This window comes from Oryzias latipes, chromosome 10 (assembly GCF_002234675.1).
Source record: "Oryzias latipes chromosome 10, ASM223467v1".
Classification (NCBI taxonomy): Eukaryota; Metazoa; Chordata; class Actinopteri; order Beloniformes; family Adrianichthyidae; genus Oryzias; species Oryzias latipes.
This window is the reverse complement of record NC_019868.2, coordinates 14,212,613-14,231,438: the sequence shown is the minus strand read 5'-3', so window position 1 is coordinate 14,231,438 and position 18,826 is coordinate 14,212,613. Positions and strand designations below refer to the sequence as shown.

At 39.9% G+C, this 18,826-nt stretch overlaps 1 protein-coding gene across 3 annotated transcripts; it reads left to right on the top strand.

The window, feature by feature from the left end:
• Positions 1 to 2,201: 2,201 nt before the first annotated feature.
• Positions 2,202 to 18,144, top strand: LOC101159756 (calcium-binding protein 2-like). Of its 3 annotated transcripts, XM_011480109.3 has the most exons (7): positions 2,202 to 2,327; positions 2,749 to 3,006; positions 15,803 to 15,833; positions 15,928 to 16,062; positions 16,149 to 16,255; positions 16,813 to 16,960; positions 17,460 to 18,144. In XM_011480109.3, the coding sequence occupies exons 1-7, from the start codon at positions 2,247 to 2,249 to the stop codon at positions 17,483 to 17,485; spliced, it is 786 nt and encodes a 261-aa protein (XP_011478411.1). In that variant the 5' UTR covers positions 2,202 to 2,246; the 3' UTR covers positions 17,486 to 18,144. The 3 variants fall into 3 exon arrangements, with proteins under 3 accessions (XP_011478411.1, XP_004073293.1, XP_023814890.1); XM_004073245.4 differs by lacking the exons at positions 2,202 to 2,327; positions 2,749 to 3,006 and adding an exon at positions 11,991 to 12,266 and having other exon boundaries at positions 17,460 to 17,710; XM_023959122.1 differs by lacking the exons at positions 2,202 to 2,327; positions 2,749 to 3,006 and adding an exon at positions 13,408 to 13,939 and having other exon boundaries at positions 17,460 to 17,485.
• The last annotated feature ends 682 nt before the right edge of the window (positions 18,145 to 18,826 follow it).

Below are 18,826 nucleotides of genomic sequence, written 5' to 3'. Positions count from 1 at the left end.
TCATGCAGCTCAACAGAGAACCTCCCACAAAATTATGCTCCTGCAGAAAAGTCTCAGGACAGTTTAAAAAAGGAGTGATTGAAAAACTCAATAAATTAAGGCAAAGCTTTAATGTTAAGTGTCGATTAAAATCCTTTTAAATTAGTGCAAACACCTGCAAACTTAGTTCCACACGCTATTGAGTCCTGGACGTTTTCAACACCACTTCTGCATTTTAGGCTGGGGGTTGATAAATAAATAATGGTCAGGTTTCATGTCAGTGTTGTCCTTTTACTTTGAGATTCTAGCTCATGTTAAGACCTAAAACACATTTGTAGTTTATATTTAGATTTGTATATTGTAATTTTTTATCTGTAAGCTTTGAATAACGAGCCAGTATTCGTCTATAGGAAGCTAATCCCTAACAGTGCATTAGAAATGTGAATCTCGTTTTTTTTTTTAGTTATAATTATGATAAATGGGTCTGTGTTATGCGCCTCTACACAGCGGTGGCTGAAGATAATCATTTGATTACCAGTAACCTGGCTGTGAGAGCCGTGTAATGGTGCTTACCTGTCACAGATACCCTCACAGGGTTTCTTTTTCACCGCACAGCTGAGCAAGGTTAATGAGTCTTTTTTGTGACAGCTGAGCAAGTCAGTAATCCATGACTACTGTTACAAACAAATAAGTAATGAGGGTTAGTATGACATAAATAAAACTTATCTTTTCTGCTCACTGTTTCTGTGTCAGTGCGATGATGCATTAAGCATGGGTTGTTGACCTGAGGCTGGCTAACACGGAGTGGGAAACCAGCCTTTAGCTCTAAATATCTACTGAACAGATGGTGCAGAAAAAGCTGATAGACAGTTTTGAAAAGTCTATTAAACTCTTTTTTTAAGATATTGGTTAAGTTTCCTTTTGCTTTTGCTCTCACCAGACCCCAAAAGAATAGGGTTTTCTCTGTGTAATATAACCTTTTTCTTCTGTTTCCACTCAAGAATTTGTTTCTGACCTTCCATCAATAATGGATGAACATAGGAGCTGAAAAAAGATCAGGAGATGGGTGAAAGATGGGGTCGAAGAGATCAATGAAAACCCTGTTTGAAATAGGAGAAAAGTCAAGAGGCAGAGAAATGGTATACAGAAAGGGGAGGGGTAAGACGACAATAGCGACCAGAATACAAGGCCCAGTTATTTTTCATGCTAAAGCTTTCAAATTTACGTGTCCATAAACCAACAGAGGAGGGAAAACCAATTGAGAGGGTAATTAATTTACAGGAAACTGAGGCTTTTAGTGGGATTAGCCGCTACAGATAAACAACGCAGTGATACAGAGCTCATAAAGCGCCGATAAGGACGCTAACATGTTCATATGCCTGTGCGAACAATGAAGTCTAAAAATAGAGGTCGGCGGTGACATGCCCACCTGTGCGTGCACGCATGTGCGTCCAGCCATGACTGCTGGATGGGATCATGCATGTCTGAAACATCTTGCAGTTCAACAAAAGGCTTTTTCATCCCTGCACAGCAGCTGAGGTTGTTGTGTCACCATCCTTTACCTGAAGAAGAAAACAAAACAGTGACAGAATATAAAGAGAAAGGTTAAAAAGAAGATGTTGAGAAGGAGAAGGGAATAAAAATGGAAGAGGAGCAAAAAAAAGGGAAATATGCAAAAGAAAAAGAAAGCACCAAAACAACGAGATGAGAATCCCCCCCCCCTGTGTTGAGGAGGAAAGGGTGGAGGAAGGAAAGGAGAGAGGTCGACGTGTCAAAGGTAGATAACGGGAGAGAGAGGTAAAGTTCAGGGGGTATAGAGTGTCACCTAAAGGATCAGCAGATAACCAGGAGGGGCAGAGGTGCAGAACTCAATCCTGAAGTCAAAACAACTGATGATAAAAAGCTCCTCACCTGAAGACCCAGAGACAGAGATGGACGGGTGTCTGCTGAAGCTCTGAAGGAAACAGCAGAGGAAGGAGTGGAAAGGAGCAGCTTTTCCATTTCTCTGCTGATCGCTCGTCTTCTTACTATTTTTTTTTAGATTTGCTTTCAACAATGGGTTTTTTCTGCAATTTTCTAAACAATATGTCAAATACTGAGGTTGTCAGCAGAGTGTGCGACATTTTTTGCACATTTGGGTAAAATCCAACTTATTTTGTTATTTTGTTGTTCTGCTGAACAACAGTGAAGGGAAGGGAGAGGGAGAGGGAGGGCGAGAGCCTGTGTGTTTGTTTGTGTGTTTGTGTGTGTGAGTCTGTAACACTGAGATGTTCATGCTCATTCGAGAGCCATCCGCCGGAGGAGGCGGTGGAAGCATGAGCGCACCGCAGGAGAGAAGTGCTAAACAGGTGTGTATGCGGGGGTGATTTTAGTATTTATAAGCATTTTATTCTGATGATGGTTTGAGTGAATTATTCGTGTAATAAAACATTCAAAGTGTTCATTTTTTGGACAATATTTTCTATATAGTTACATTTAAAATGTAATGAAGTGATGATGGCATTAATATAGAGAGTAAATTCAGTTTAGGAGCCTTTATATGAAAGAAATTATTTGTTTTTGTGTGTTTTGCCTCAAAAGGAAGTATTGTGAATGGTTTATGTGGAAAACCTTTGTGTCTGATAAGCATCAGAAAATAAGAATTTCTCTATGATGTTAAAAACAAGTATTTTCACAATAAAAAAAAAGCCATCAGTTTGTGTGACTAAAAAGGCGGTTGTTGCGTTCTAAAATTCTTTTTCATCTCCTTTGTCCCCCCTGCCCTCTTAGGTGCAAGCTTCCATCAAGAAGAAGGTGGAGAGACAGAGAAAGCGAAGTATTGACGCACAAACTGCAAGCCGTCCACTTCAGGAGCTTCAAAAGTCCAGAGAGACGCCGCAGATGGCAGAGGAGAAGGCAGAGGAAAGCGAAATTGTGGACGAGGAGCTGGAGGAGATGTTGGCAGGAGGGCAGAGGAGAAATATGGAGAAGGTGGAGGAGGCAGAGCCTGTAGACCTGCTGCCTATAGTGGACTCTGTGTTTGGACAGGTAGGACTGCTTTGTCTGACCAAGAAAATGTTTGTGCCTTCCTGTCTGTGTGTCCCATTGCTCCTGCATCAAGTTCTCTGGCTGATTGAATGTCGTGCAGGAGAACTCAATCGAAACCCGACGCTTAAGTTCAAATTGAAAGCCCAGCTCTGCTTACTTTCATGTGAGAGGCGCTCTCCTTCACTCTGCTGACCTTTTTGATCCAAATTTGTCAGGAAGTTACACAGCGCAAAAAAATCCCAACTATTTTCTCTTTTAACCTCCAAATCCTTAAGGAATTGATGGGATCTGCAGAAAAAACTGAAGCGCTGTAAGGAGAGAGCATGTTAAAGAGGATTTAAGGAAACATTACTGCAGTGTAATCCGTAACAGATACTGTCAGAGATCTGATGAGCTCTCTGTCACCCTATCAGATCAGTATCACATCCCTTGCGTATGGTTTCCTGACATTTGACCCGAAACCGTACGTGAGCCCTCTGTCTGAAGGTCAGACATGGGAGGAGCGGCGCTCGAGTGTAAACGCAAACATAAAACAGTGAAATGAACTACACTCTCTTGTGTGTGAGTCAGTCAGGATTTTTGTTTTATCACGTCAGATGAAGCAGAGTGGCGTAGAGCGCGGTCAAGGTTAGCAACAGGAAGTCAGTGGTGATGCAAGCGATCCTCAGCGACCGTCTGAAAGGCCGGACAGACGGAGAAAGAGACAGGCAGGCGGAGTATCACTGAGCAAGACACTGAGTACTCTCAAGACCAGCAAGCCTGCGCAGACAGAGAGGAAACAAACTGAAACAGATGGTCTCCACAAACCACTCATCTCCACCAAAGTTACATTTACCAAAGTTACATCACCATCAGAATGATCTAAGCTGAGCTCACAAATGTGAGATGTGTTTATAAATAAAATGTTTATTTTATTATATTTTTTTAACAGCAGTTTTTTTTTTAAATATAAAGATTATCTTCAATTGTACAAATCTGAGTTTAGATGTTTTTCACTAAAAGGTCGCCTTGGATTTCCAAAATGTCATTTTTTTCCTGAAAGGAAAAAAGTAAAACATAAAAAGAATTCATTTTCATTCACTCCTCTATATCATGAACATTGGACATCTGCTGATCTGCTCTTCTCACATGGCTTCTGTCCCTCTTTTCTTCCTTTTGGGTTCATTCTGAGATGCTCTTTTTGGCATCTTTTCTCAGCTTGCAATCATAAAGACAGGAAGCATCTCCGTGGTAACCAGAAAGAAATTGCCTTTGCTGTCGCTGTTCAACATGAGGTTTAGCAGAGATCACAGCACAGATAAAGAAACAGATTTATTGTTTCATACTGACTCAGCCTGAAGGCTGTTGGTGATTGAATGAAAATAATATTTGAATAGTTTCAACAAACCAAAGGAAAACAACCATCAGTCTGAAATGAAAGCAGGAAAGATGCTGTGAAGATCCAAACATCGTTCGAGCTCTTGGGATCATCACTGACCCAGTAAAATGGGATTTACTTGCTAAAAACCAAATTGGCTTATTCAGAGAATTCTTTTTTTTTTTATGTCAAATTTTCCCTAATCAAGGCAGATGGATCTCACACATAACAGGTATTTTAAAGCAAACAAAAAAATCTAGCCTGTTACTGACGATGGATAGGCTGTTATTTCCAAACTGCTGCTGTCATGAGAGCATTATCTTGAAGAAATATCTCACTTAAGTGATCAAGATGCTGTTTGTTCACACGGTGGTTTCTGAATCGAAAATGTGACAGGAAGCTATGAATGTCTGTCCCCACAGTGAACAACAATGTGCGGAAGATCTTAATCTTCCAGCCTGCACGTTTTCTCAGGTTAATCTTATATTGGCACAGAGAGGTGTGTTGCTGCCTGGTACTAGAGTTAACAAAAAATCCAAGTTAAATGTTTTATTATTTGTCTGACTATCACTGTTTGGCTGAAGTTCTCTCTGCTTCTGGTTCTGTTTGAGTCAAATCCTTCCTTCAGTCGATCCTTGGTTCCTATCTTCCTCCCTTCATCCACACCTGGGGTTTGGTTGCATCTTGTGTTTCCCTGCTTGTCAGCTGTCATGGCTTTAAACCAGCTTGTGTGGATTTGACACCAGACCAGGGGCCTCATTTATAAACGTTGCGTACGCACAAAAGAAGGCGTACGCCACTCTCTACGCAATAGTTGAGATTTATAAAAAGCAAACTTGACGGGAAAATGTGCGGTCCTTCACGCAAGCTCTGACCCAGGCGTACGCACAAAAACGGGTGAAATGAGAAACGGCGACACCGTCGGCAGATGGAAGAAACACGTGAAAGTGAAAATGACAATACTGCCTCTCAGAAATAATATGAAGACTTCACAAAGCAAGTCTTACAATTAACAGCCTACACGAACACCCGTTTGACCGATCAGCAGTGAAACAAACAAAAAAAAAATCAAACGATAATTACAACAGAAATTCAAATGAACACATATTTGCAAAAAGAAAAGTGAAATATGTTCTGCAATATTGGCATGTTGTGCAATTCATCCTCATAAATAATAAAGTTAACAGAACGAAATAATGTACAAAACTGACATTCCCGTCAATGTGTCCGTCTGGCGGAGCAGATATAGGTGCAATTAGACAGACAGATGGATAGATAGAGAGAGATGCATTAATTGTCCACTGGGGAAAGTTGTTTTCATAGTAAAACATTTCTTCATAAGCTATGGAATTATGGTATTCATGCATATGCCTTTAGTTTGTTTTATTTTTGATGAAACAATGTATGGCGTATGTCTCAACCATTCAGAAAGCAACAAGAAATTACATTTGCGCTGATCAATTTCCCATTTCCACGTCGATTATTACCGACATCTGTAGCTTGTCAGATGTAATTAAATGGATGGAAATAAAATGCCCCATCACAATGCGTAATGACGCACAATGGCTGATCTTGCGCTCTTAGAAGATGTGGCAAATGGAAGAATTCGGAGTTAACGCATCTTTAGACAGCAAGAAGACTTGCTGGCAAACGAGGACGAGTGGCTTATGAGCCGGTTCCGACTTCCTCTGCGGGCTTTTGGGGGTGTGTCACCCGGTGCATCTGGCGCGTCAGTGTCCCCCTGCGCCTCAGTCACCACTCCACTTAAAAGGGATTCCCCAATTATTGCCGCCAGTCTCTCATCAGGAGGGGTCAGCTCCGGTGTCCCCCCCCCCCCCCCCCCCCACACACACACACCCGTGTCTGCCACGGGTGTGTGTGTGTGTGGCCCCTGGCACACACACACAGACACAAATGCACACACACACAGAACTGGGGCCTCATTTATAAAACTTTGCGTAGGATTTGCGTCAGAAGTGGCGTACGGATGAAACATAGGACGTGCGTACGCACAGAAATATTCGGATTTATAAAACCGTGCGCACGCACATCCTACGCATCTTTCCCTTTATAAATCACAACCGATTCTAAATGCAGCGCAGCTTTTTGCGGCTACATGACACGCCCATAGTTGCCCATAAATAGTCCGTGAAACGCCCACAAATTAATATTCATTGATTGCGAAACCATGGCACACACCGAGAGGAAATGAAAAAAACGTAACTTCACTCAATGTGAAGTAGAATTTATCGTTGGCGAGGTGGAATAGAGGAGAAAAATGTTGTTTGGAGGGCACAGTGTGGGCATTACTAATGCCAAAAAGGCACGTGAGTGGCAAACGGTGGCAGACGCCGAAAATGCTGTAGCCTCACAACCTCGGACCGTGGCCGAAATAAAAAAGAAATGGTCGGAAATCAAAGTCGAGGCGAAAAAAACTTCTAGCGCTCCATCGGGAGGAGGAGGAGGGGGGGGGGCACCGGAGTGCCAGATGTACCGGGTGACACACCCCCAAAAGCCCGCAGAGGAAGTGGGAACCGGCTCATAAGCCACTCGTCCTCGTTTGCCAGCAAGTCTCCTTGCTGTCTAAAGATGCGTTCACTCCGAATTCTTCCATTTGCCACATCTTCTAAGAGCGCAAGATCAGCCATTGTGCGTCATTACGCATTGTGATGGGGCATTTTATTTCCCTCCATTTAATTGCATCTGACAAGCTACAGATGTCGGTAATAATCGACGTGGAAATGGGAAATTGATCAGCGCAAATGTAATTTCTTGTTGCTTTCTGAATGGTTGAGACATACGCCATACATTGTTTTATGAAAAATAAAACAAACTAAAGGCATATGCATGAATACCATAATTCTGTAGCTTATGAAGAAATCTTTTACTATGAAAACAACTTTCCCTAGTGGACAATTAATGCATCTCTCTCTATCTATCCATCTGTCTGTCTAATTGCACCTATATCTGCTCCGCCAGACGGACACATTAACGAGAATATCAGTTTTGTACATTATTTCGTTCTGTTAACTTTATTATTTATGAGGATGAATTGCATAACATGCCAATATTGCAGAACATGTTTCACTTTTCTTTTTGCAAATATGTGTTCATTTGAATTTCTGTTGTAATTTTCGTTTGATTTTTTTATTTGTTTCACTGCTGATCGATCAAACGGGTGTTCGTGTTGGCTGTTAATTGTAAGACTTGCTTTGTGAAGTCTTCATGTTATTAATGAGAGGCAGTATTGTCATTTTCACTTTCACGTGTTTCTTCCATCTGCCGACGGCGTCGCCGTTTCTCATTTCACCCGTTTTTGTGCGTACGCCTGGGTCAGAGCTTGCGTGGAGGACCGCACATTTTCCCGTCAAGTTTGCGTTTTATAAATCTCAACTATTGCGTAGAGAGTGGCGTACGCCTTCTTTTGTGCGTACGCAACGTTTATAAATGAGGCCTCTGGTCAGGTTTGGTGTTAAGCTATGGACACACCAGGCACGTGATGCACATTTAAGAAAGCACTAATTCCTTCTTGATCACGAGTTTAGCCCATAGTGTTCACACTGGACAAGCAGGGAGGGGCTTCTTCTTCTATTTCTTCCTCTACTGTTTATGAGCTCATGACCTGTTGGAAGATTCTTGGTGTGAAATGTCAAATCTCATGAATCTCGCTCCAGGCTTTTTCTTTAACTGCTTTATTGAACACAGAAGCCTGAAACATGCATTCTCGCGTTTACATCGACTTTTCATTGAAGGGGGTCCTTTAAACGTGCTTAAGGGTGGTGTAGCTTCAGGGTCAGGGATGGGCTGTATATAGGGTATATGCCAGTTTTGTATTTATGAGCCAAATTACATCGAGCCATTTGTTTTAGTCCCATTACAGCATGCAGGAATGCTGAAAAATATGTCACAAATTAGACTGAATTTTTTTGTAAAACAAATGCATTAGAAAAAAAGCACACATGCACTCACTAAAAGATTTTAGTTTCCATCCCTAATTTACAAAAAAGAAAAACAACAACAAAGACAATCAACATGGTTAAATTTAATGATGAAATGCCTCTTCAGCTGCAGGTGTTGGTGTCAGATTTCATCTAAACCTCTGTGGAAACCATTTCTTTATGACACTAACCAATGAATACTGTACTTAAAACTTTTGCATAATAAAATGTTCTCCGGAGCTTTACTTTAAACATCAGGTACAGTTCTGGGGCCTCATTTATAAAACTTTGCGTAGGATTTGCGTCAGAAGTGGCGTACGGATGAAACATAGGATGTGCGTACGCACAGAAATATTCGGAGTTATAAAACCGTGCGCACGCACATCCTGCGCATCTTTCTCTTAATAAATCACAACCAATTCTAAATGCTGCGCAGCTTTTGCGGCTGTATGACACGCCCATAGTTGCCCATAAATAGTCCGTGAAACGCCCACAAATGAATATTCATTGATTGCGAAACCATGCCAAACACGGAGAAAAAATCAAAAAAACTTAACTTCACTCAATGTGAAGTAGAAGTTATCGTTGGCGAGGTGGAAAAGAGGAGAATAATGTTGTTTGGAGGGCACAGTGTGGGCATTACCAATGCCAAAAAGGCACGTGAGTGGCAGACGGCGGCAGACGCCGAAAATGCTGCAGCCTCACAACCTCGGACCGTGGCCGAAATAAAAAAGAAAAGGTCGGACATCAAAGTCAAGGCAAAAAAACGTCTCGCGCTGACCCCCCCCCCCCCCCCCCCTGGACACTGGAGCTGACCCCTCCTGATGAGAGACTGGCGGCAATAATTGGGGAATCCCTTTTAAGTGGAGTGGTGACTGAGGCGCAGGGGGACACCGACGCGCCAGATGCACCGGGTGACACACCCCCAAAAGCCCGCAGAGGAAGTCGGAACCGGCTCATAAGCCACTCGTCCTCGTTTGCCAACAAGTCTCCTTGCTGTCTAAAGATGCGTTCACTCCGAATTCTTCCATTTGCCACATCTTCTAAGAGCGCAAGATCAGCCATTGTGCGTCATTACGCATTGTGATGGGGCATTTTATTTCTCTCCATTTAATTACATCTGACAAGCTGCAGATGTCGGTAATAATCGACGTGGAAATGGGAAATTGATCAGCGCAAATGTAATTTCTTGTTGCTTTCTGAATGGTCGAGACATACGCCATACATTGTTTCATCAAAAATAAAACAAACTAAAGGCATATGCATGAATACCATAATTCTGTAGCTTATGAAGAAATGTTTTACTATGAAAACAACTTTCCCTAGTGGACAATTAATGCATCTCTCTCTCTATCTATCCATCTGTTTGTCTGATTGCACCTATATCTGCTCCGCCAGACGGACACATTGACGGGAATGTCAGTTTTGTACATTATTTCGTTCTGTTAAATATATTATTTATGAGGATGAATTGCACAACATGCCAATATTGCAGAACATATTTCACTTTTCTTTTTGCAAATATGTGTTCATTTGAATTTCTGTTGTAGTTTTCGTTAGATTTTTTTTTTTGTTTGTTTCACTGCTGATCGATCAAACGGGTGTTCGTGTAGGCTGTTAATTGTAAGACTTGCTTTGTGAAGTCGTCATGTAATTTATGAGAGGCAGTGTTGTCATTTTCACTTTCACGTGTTTCTTCCATCTGCCGACGGCGTCGCCGTTTCTCATTTCACCCGTTTTTGTGCGTACGCCTGGGTCAGAGCTTGCGTGAAGGACCGCACATTTTCCCGTCAAGTTTGCTTTTTATAAATCTCAACTATTGCGTAGAGAGTGGCGTACGCCTTCTTTTGTGCGTACGCAACGTTTATAAATGAGGCCCCTGGGCTTGGTTTCTACCTTCTGCAGGATGGAATTTTTCTTATCCAAAGAAGTCGAACTGGATTATCGCTCTTGAGCCAGCATCTGTGTTTTTCCAGGAAACAAATCAAAGTTCAAATGTATTTAAATTCAATAAACATGATTTAATTCATATTTTCGCAAAGCCATCATGTAAAGAAGACTTATTTAGCATGTTACATGAACAGCTGGCAAAGTTTACCGTCAGAAAAACTGTTGTAAACCTACATGATGAGTGATTTTGGTCACTATCCTTAGGGTATTTCAGTTCATTTCAGTTTAATCCTCTGAGTTCCAGTGACAGTATTTCTGCTCCTGTTAGAGTTAGAGTGCTCACAATCAAAGTTCATCAGCTTAAACAGCTTCTTCCTAACAGGTTTTTCAGGGTAAACTTTAATTTATTTTACAGCTGCCGCTCCTAAGCTGTGACTAAATGCTCAATCAGCGAGATGTTAGGATAGAAAAAGAGAAATCTTACTGTCAGAAATTCACCGTGATTCAATGAGGGTTTATATAACATGTGACCCCTCACTAACAGTGACCTCTAGTGGTGACTTTGCTGCCACACTTCTTCTGTGACTAAAAAATAATATTGTCTCACCAAAACAAGAAAAAAGAAAATCTGCAAATATAAAAAAAATACATTTTTTAAGTTATTATATATGAGCGATGGAAACTGAAAATATAAAGCTTTTCAAAATAAAGAAAGATTCATAGAATGTTCTGTCTTTTAGGAGATCAGTTTATCATTTATGAGGTGAAAATGTTTATTCTAAATAGGATGAAATGATTAAATCAATGGAGCAAACAGAAAACGTTCAAAAAGTAATAATTACTTTAAAACCTGTTGATATAAAACCATATTGTTGATAACTGATCATCATTAGCTTGTGAGTTCATTGCAGATGCATGGGGGGGGGGTGATTAAAGTATGGCTTTTAAAGAAAACTCACCTCTCCATCACTCCATGGTGCCATTTATTTTCTCTGTTATTGATTTTAAACTCCACATTTAACTCAAATAAATGCAACACAAACCGTCACAAACTCTTGACAAAAAGATAATTAAATCAAACTGATCATAACTTTTGTGAAGGAAGCGGAAAACAAGAAAAAGGTCGAAAAGTGGTAGGATAGGCCTATCTACTGAAACCAGCAAAATAAAAAAAGATCAAATTAATGACTCTGGTGTTAGTAAATCCAGCTGTTAATAACTCAAATTTGTTATACAAAAGTAAATATTTAGAGGCTGTGCTGCTCAACACATTTTCTCTGAAAAATTTTTCTCTACAAACCCAACTGTAACCCAACTACTTTCATTTAGAAAAACTTTCATTTCAGTCAGACAACTCTTGCAGAAGAATATTTATTTCACAACATCTTTAGGTTGACATTCACAATTTGATTCACAACTTCGTTTTGGCATAAGGCTCCGTTCAATTCCTTGAGACACTTATTTTTTCCATACACTTTCGGGTAACAACCCCCGTAACGGAGCCCACAGGTGGAAGCCGGGGAGGAGGGAGGGGCAAAGAATGAGCGCTGAAGGTAAGAGAGAATGAACAATTGTACACCTGACTTAAATAGGACGCTAAGCAGGTGGGTTAATTAACTGACCCGCCCTAGGGGAGTAACCTGCAATTCTGCCGAGTGTCTGCCCGAAATGCGACGAGTCGCTATTTTATAAGGACTGTTCCCTCTAACTTCTCTGTCGGTGCTTGTTTTCATCTTAAACGGAGGAGGATTTAATCTGGTCTGTTTGTGTCTGTTTAATTCTTCTCCTCAGACGCACAAATAAAGAGTAATCAGCAACAAATGAGGGAGGAGACAGAGTGAATAGGAGGAGGAAAAGGGGCAGATAGAGTCATAGACTGTGAGGATAAAGAGCTTTGTGTCCGGAGAAAAGATGCTGCAGTTAAAGAGTTTGCATTTGTTAGTTTGGGTTTCTTTTCCGTGGATTTGAGCAAAGGAGAGCAGGAAAAAGTCGGAGTGGCGGATTGTGCGGCTTGATGATCAGAGGAGGTCATGGGTAACTGCACTAAACCGTCTGTGAAAGACGACCTAAAAAAGGTGGGATCTTATTGCCTTTTGTCTAAATCTACGGTTTATAGGTTGGTTTGCTTTTTGCCACAACTGGTGTGAATTTATCATGAATTTACTGATGATTTATCATGTGTGTGTATGCAGTAAAATCTCATGCTGACTGTTACAAACTCAAAGCAAAAAACCAATGTACACATATTAAAAACGTTAATTTTAATTAAAAATATGTAAATAAACAAAGAATTTTCATAGAGTCTATATATGTATTTAATAGTTTTTTTATTTTCATGCCGGAGTTTAGGGGCAGATAGACGACTAGCTGAAACATTTGCATTTCTTCTTCTGCACTTTTAAAAGATGATGTTTCAAAAATAAAGAATGAGTAATTTGCAGGATCAGTGCTTTAACAAGAAGTCTGTTTTCACTGCTAAAAACATCATGCTTTATCGGGAGCCAATAAGCTCCTATTAGATGAATTATTTGTGCAACACCTCTTTAGTTTGGGAAAACCTTGATGGTTTGGAATCTGTCCACAGATTTTAAATGATGTCTGCGTCACAGAATTGAAGATATTGAAAACATACATGTTTGCATAAGTGTTTCTTGTGCTAAATTTTCAGAATTTGACAGCTTTCAAATGAAATCTTGCCTGTCTGTTAGAATAGGGATGTTTTTCTTGCTCGATCGGCTTTGGCACATGCTGCAGGCACGATTGATCCGCTGCTGTGCAGAACAGATGTGTCCTTTGACCCATTTAGACCTGATGCAACGTCATGGGCTCCACAGCTGCAATGATCAAAGTATTTTAGGCCTCAATTAGTGGATCTTCTGTTTCTTCTTTTGGCCTATATTTTAGAACATTTCATTGTATTGTTTTTTTTTACTGCAGCAATGGTCAAAGAAGTTTCCATGATGCTGCTTGCATTTGTGTGCAATAAGTTAACACAATAGAAGTTTCAGTTCTGGCAGTTTTTCTCAATTTTGAACTGCAATGAAATTAAGCAGATTTTAAAATAGCAATGAGTCCGAATATAACATATATATATTTTTTCAATGAGTAAAACTAATAATATTAATAATAATAATGAACTAATAACTAACTAATAATAATTTAAATCCAAACTTAAAATACTGAAAAAAATATTTTGAAAAAAGCATTTTTTTGGATGTAAAATAAGGGATTAAAATACAATCCATTAAAGACTATCAGAGTTTAATTTTGTCTCAACTTTTTTTTGGTTTCATTTTATTAAAAAATAGAAACCTGGTCCTTTAAATGAACGTTACACAAACATTTTAGGTCCTCTACTATGAAAGAACGTAGTTGATGTGGGATGGATAGCCCAAAACAAGGCATACTGTTAAAAGTGTGTGATCAGGTATGAAAATATGTAATATGTTTATTTCATTTAAAGTCATATATAATCTAATATCGGTGAGTTTTTACCTTCTTCATCTAAGAAGAATAAAAGGCTGTTGTGTGATGGCTTAACTGCCTCTAAATGGGGGTGACATGTGAGGCCCTGCAGGGTGAGATGAGGGGCCAGGAACCTTTGCAGCTGGAGGAAGAGGAGGATCGGGAGGCTGAGGATAAGCCATGGGAGTATTCCAGCAGTGTGCTGGTGAAGAGAAGCAATATACTGCACCACATGGTGGGCCCCGCCTGCGTCTTCCTTAAGCAGCGCTTTTCTCAGACTCTCGTATGTAACAGATAGTAGCGTGTCGTCTCAAAACCCAAATGCAATTTTGTCTGATTGTGTCTGTCCGTTTTCACACCCGCTTCATGCTCCCCCAAACATGTCAGCTGCCCTCTTCCTGCCCCAGTGCGTCAGAAAATCAAACCCTCCATATGAAAGCCATCGATGGATGATTTCAATTGAAAATCAATGACTAGCTTTGCAGTCTGTGGCACGTGCACAGGACGTCCTGGCCATAGATCCAGTGTGTCGGAGTAGAGAAAGGTGCAAATATCTTAGTTCCGGAGAAATACCATTTGGCGAGTGTTTTAATACTGAATCAGTTTTCCTTCAGTTGCTGTTTGTCACAGAGGCAAATAAGCCACCTGTACTCTGGGTCTGTGCATGCTTGGGTTTGGAAGGTGGGAAGAAATTGAAGAACTGCAAAAATAAACATGCAAGCCTTTGCAAAAGACACTCAGAAATTGAAACCTTTTTCATTTTGGTGATTGTGAGGATTAGTGGCTGAGCAGCAATGCAAAATTAGCTGCAAATGTAAACAGTCTGCCGTTCCACTGATTCTTGAGCACACATTTGTAACAAAATAATGAACATATTGAAGAAACAATTCATGTCTTTGTTATTATTTTTATTAAAGTTTTTTCTTCTTATTTGAACCTAAAGCAATGACAGAATAAAAACATGTTCCAACCCTGCATGATGTCATAACGGCTGTAAGTCCCACTCTGATCATATTTGGATCGATTGTAAAGTGTTCCCAGTGGTCTTTTCAATACAACCATGTCATTTTTGCCAAGATCAAAAAACCTGTGTCATTAGTTTGCGCAGTAGTTTAATCGAAATTTGCCTCTGAGTTGTGGGCAGGACTGTTAGCACGGAACAACCCCATCCTCTCTTTCCCTTCCTGCTGCTGAGAGCACTCAGTTTACACTCTCTCCCGCTAGCTTACAGCCCCTGAAACCCCAACCTAACATACCGGCACAACAGAAATTGCGAGCGATCCTGATGCTGCCCAGCAGTACAGTTTTGAGCCAGATGCCAGTTCAGACGAGGAAAACAAAGATGTCCATAAATCTATTTTTTTGCAAGTGACTACATCAGGATGGAGCAGAGCAGGGAACTTGTGGCCCACCCAGTGTATTTTCTACATAACAAATAACCTCTTTTCCAAAAAGTATTTTTTCATCTGCTCCTGATTCAAAACGATTTGAATAAAGAAATACTTCGAAATGCAATTTTCAGCTTAATTTTCTTTGTATGTGCCCTCCATCATGACCAAAGTGCCACAAGAACATGTTAAAAACACAATTTTTCATTGGAGTAGGTCTTTAAAGGCCTGGCTTGATTTTAAGAATTTCATGGGGAAAAAAATCTGTAGTTTTTTTTAGAAGTTAGAATGCTTTATGGAAAATATAGTGTTCTAAAACAGTGTTTCTGCTTTGAATTTGCACTGATTTCACAAGATCACAGTGACTGGGTTCATGTTTCTGAATGAATTCCTATAAATGGGGGGGGGGGGGGGAACAATAGTCCAATATTTTTCAGACTAAACGAATGCCCCCAAACCACTTCTGACCTGCTATCTCTCAGTTATGAACACACCATCTGACTTTTTTAAATTAAAACATTGATTTTCACCTTAACATATTCTGTTTGTTTTTTTTCAAATAAAAAACATTTCAATAAATGACATGGACATTAAGAAAATTCTGTTTTATTCAACTTTTAAACTCCTTTCTTCCTTTTTGCAGTGTTCCTTCAGTGTGCTTTTGTGTTCAGTCTGCCTCCAAAGATTTCCTCTAAATAATTGTCTTCGTTGGCGTCCCGCATAAAGATTTTATTCAGTGAAATGTCTCTATCCAACAGGACAGGGCGCTGCGGCCTGAGGAGATTGACGGTGAGAGGATCATTAAACCTCAATGTGTGTGTTTGTCTGGATAAAAATATTCCTAACATAGTTGTCTTACGAGTATCAATGTGTGTTTCACCAGAGCTTCACAAGGCATTTGTGGAGTTTGACAGAAACAAAAAGGGCTACATCAGCCAAAGAGACCTGGGGGAGTGCATGAGGACGATGGGCTATATGCCCACAGAGATGGAGCTGATCCATTTGAGCCAGCAGATCGGTACGTCAATCATGAGTTTGACTGGTCACAGGTTTTTAAGGAGTTTTTTCTGGGAGATATATTTCCTTGTTGTATGTTTTCAACAGGTGGGAAATTGGACTTTGAGGATTTTGTTGAGCTGATGGGACCCAAGATGCTGGCCGAAACAGCAGATATGATAGGCGTCAAGGAGCTGCGAGATGCATTTAAAGAGGTCAGAACATGTCTTATTCAACAAATATCAATAATGATAATAACTATGATAGGTGAGTCAATACACCTTTTTATCAAATGGCTGTGTTATAAAACAAGTATTTGAACTTGATTCATATGTAACAACATAGATAAAAGAAATTTACTTTCAAAAAAGTCTTGTGCCTCATGAATATGTGCGTGTGTTCTAAGGTGCCGGGAAAACATTTCGAAATTCATGACGAAGCTTAAATGTTCTCTACACTGACGAAAATGAATTGGCAGAACAACAACAACAGTCCTGAACAAAAAATACATGTTGTTTCAGGTACTTTAAGCCATTTTAAATTAGCCTCCAAGACCTTTGGATCACATTTACAGGCTTGATCTAGAAAAATCTCTCCATCATTCATCCTGTGACAGCACTGAACCTTTTAATACCAGATTTTGAAAAGAATAATTAAAGGTTTTTTAAAAACTTTCGCAGTTAAGTTGACATGAAAGGCAGGTTCTGACACTTGAGTGTTTTAAAGTGAGTAGGAATGGTGTGATGTGTTTGCCTCGTCTCTCTGTGAGCAGTTTGACTCAAACGGGGACGGTCAGATCAGTCTGACCGAGCTGCGAGAAGCCATGAAGAAGCTGATGGGAGAACAGGTGACCCACAAGGAGATCAACGAAATCCTCAAAGACGTCGACCTCAACGGGGATGGCTTGGTCGACTTTGAAGGTAAGACAACATTTTAGTGACTCAGGTTGTGTCCGAATTCCTTCACTACTCACTATATAGTGCACTATATAGTGAGTAGTGAAGGACCATATATATATAGTGCACTATATAGTGCACTATATGGTGCGTTCGCCATTTTGTAGTGCTGTCTGAATCTACAATTCCAAAATAAAGTCCCCAAGAAACTTCGCAGAAGTCTCTACGAAAAACCAGTGTGCATCAATGGTCACTAGACTGGCAAATATAGACCACAATGCATTGCATTTGAACAATTTTGCAAAAAACATTGTATTTCATTTTTATTTTTTTGTGTGAAATCGATTATGTCATATTTGATGTATAAAAAAAATAAAATAGGAGTGAGCATGGTGTCCAAATTGCTTTTAAATCCAGGGTACTAGATAGTCCAGCACTATATAGGTTTATGGAGTTAGGGATTAGGGCAGGAATTCAGACACAGCCTCAGTCATCTGTCTTCTAACCTTCTCTGTCTTCTCAGAGTTTGTTCGAATGATGTCACGCTGAACGGTCCATGGAGATCAGGCAGAGGGACAAAAACTGCAAAGCAGAGACCCGAGGTTTTACAAACTGAAATTATATTTTTTTTATAGAATAAAAGGGAAACGTTGTGAGCAGCAGTATCCATATCAACAGGGTTACAGATATCTATCCAAGTGTTGATGTTTTTGGATGTATTTTTATATAAGGTTGTTGTTCTTTGATCTTACATCTTGTATGTAAAATTGTAAAAATGTATTTAAATAATAAAATGTGCAAATAATAAGGGAAGAAACTGCTATCAACTGGACTTACAAAAACACGTCTTCCTAATTTTCCATTTAGAGGGAGTTTCTTCTCTCCATTGGTGCCTTGTGCTTGTTCAAGAAAACCCTTCAAAGTGACGCAGGAGACACTTTTTAGCAGCTAATTGTGATAATCTGCCTCATCGGAATTTGACTGAATTGAATTTTAGCATGATAATTTATAATTATTAGTATTAATGATGAACATTGTTGCCTTTCGTGTAGCTGTTTTCTCCAATTGAGACTCAGGGAAACACTGTCACACTTTTCTCTTCCAATCTCAAAAAAGGAAAACATTTTGTTTATACTGTATGTAACCCTTGTGCTATCCTAGGTACTTTAATGTTGGGAGTTGGGTCATCTAGACCCACTAGTGAGTGCTCTGAACCTTTTTTCTTCAATGATTTAGTGTCCATGGATTACATGAAATCCTCTTCACCTTTATCCACCTTTGTCATGGTAGGGAGAACACGTCAAAGTAAGGGTGGGGTCATCTAAGATAGCACAAGGGTTAACTGGTCATGGCAAATGACCATGAGTCTGACGCTGCTTCTGCTGCAGGGCAGAAATTAGAAAATGGATTGTTGCAGAGTGAGCAAGAACCACAATCCAAACACCTACTGGAATGCACAATCTCATCTTTCAAAACAAAAAGGGGGGACAATGAGATCAATACCGGTACTTTTTGCTCTTTGCAGCACAAACCAAATAATAGAAATCAAGTAAAAACTCACTGATAATGGTGTTCACTGGTGATCATGTGACCCTTGATTAAACAAAACCAGCACTTTGTAAATGAATTGATTAATGCTAACATTACTGAAATCTGAAAATGGAGCAACAAAATAATATCAATGGAAAATAAATCAACACTTTTATTAATGAACCCTTATGTATTCTTCCTTTTTTTTCATTTGGCACACCTTTTTTTTGCTTAAACATGAGACGTATATAATTCCCTCTGTTGACACCTGACATCAGACCTAACACAGAGTTCAGCAGCTCAAGCGACTCCTTTTACCAGCATGCTCTCATTTTCTTTTCTGCAGCTTGTTCACAAAAA

What these genes read in the sequence shown, in the direction of transcription:
- LOC101159756 (XM_011480109.3), top strand. Translation starts at nt 2,247, where the DNA reads ATGTTCATGCTCATTCGAGAGCCATCCGCCGGAGGAGGCGGTGGAAGC. An exon ending in GCGGCCTGAGGAGATTGACG is followed by an intron (nt 15,834 to 15,927) that starts GTGAGAGGATCA and finishes GTGTTTCACCAG; the next exon opens with AGCTTCACAAGGCATTTGTG. An exon ending in TGCGAGATGCATTTAAAGAG is followed by an intron (nt 16,256 to 16,812) that starts GTCAGAACATGT and finishes CTCTGTGAGCAG; the next exon opens with TTTGACTCAAACGGGGACGG.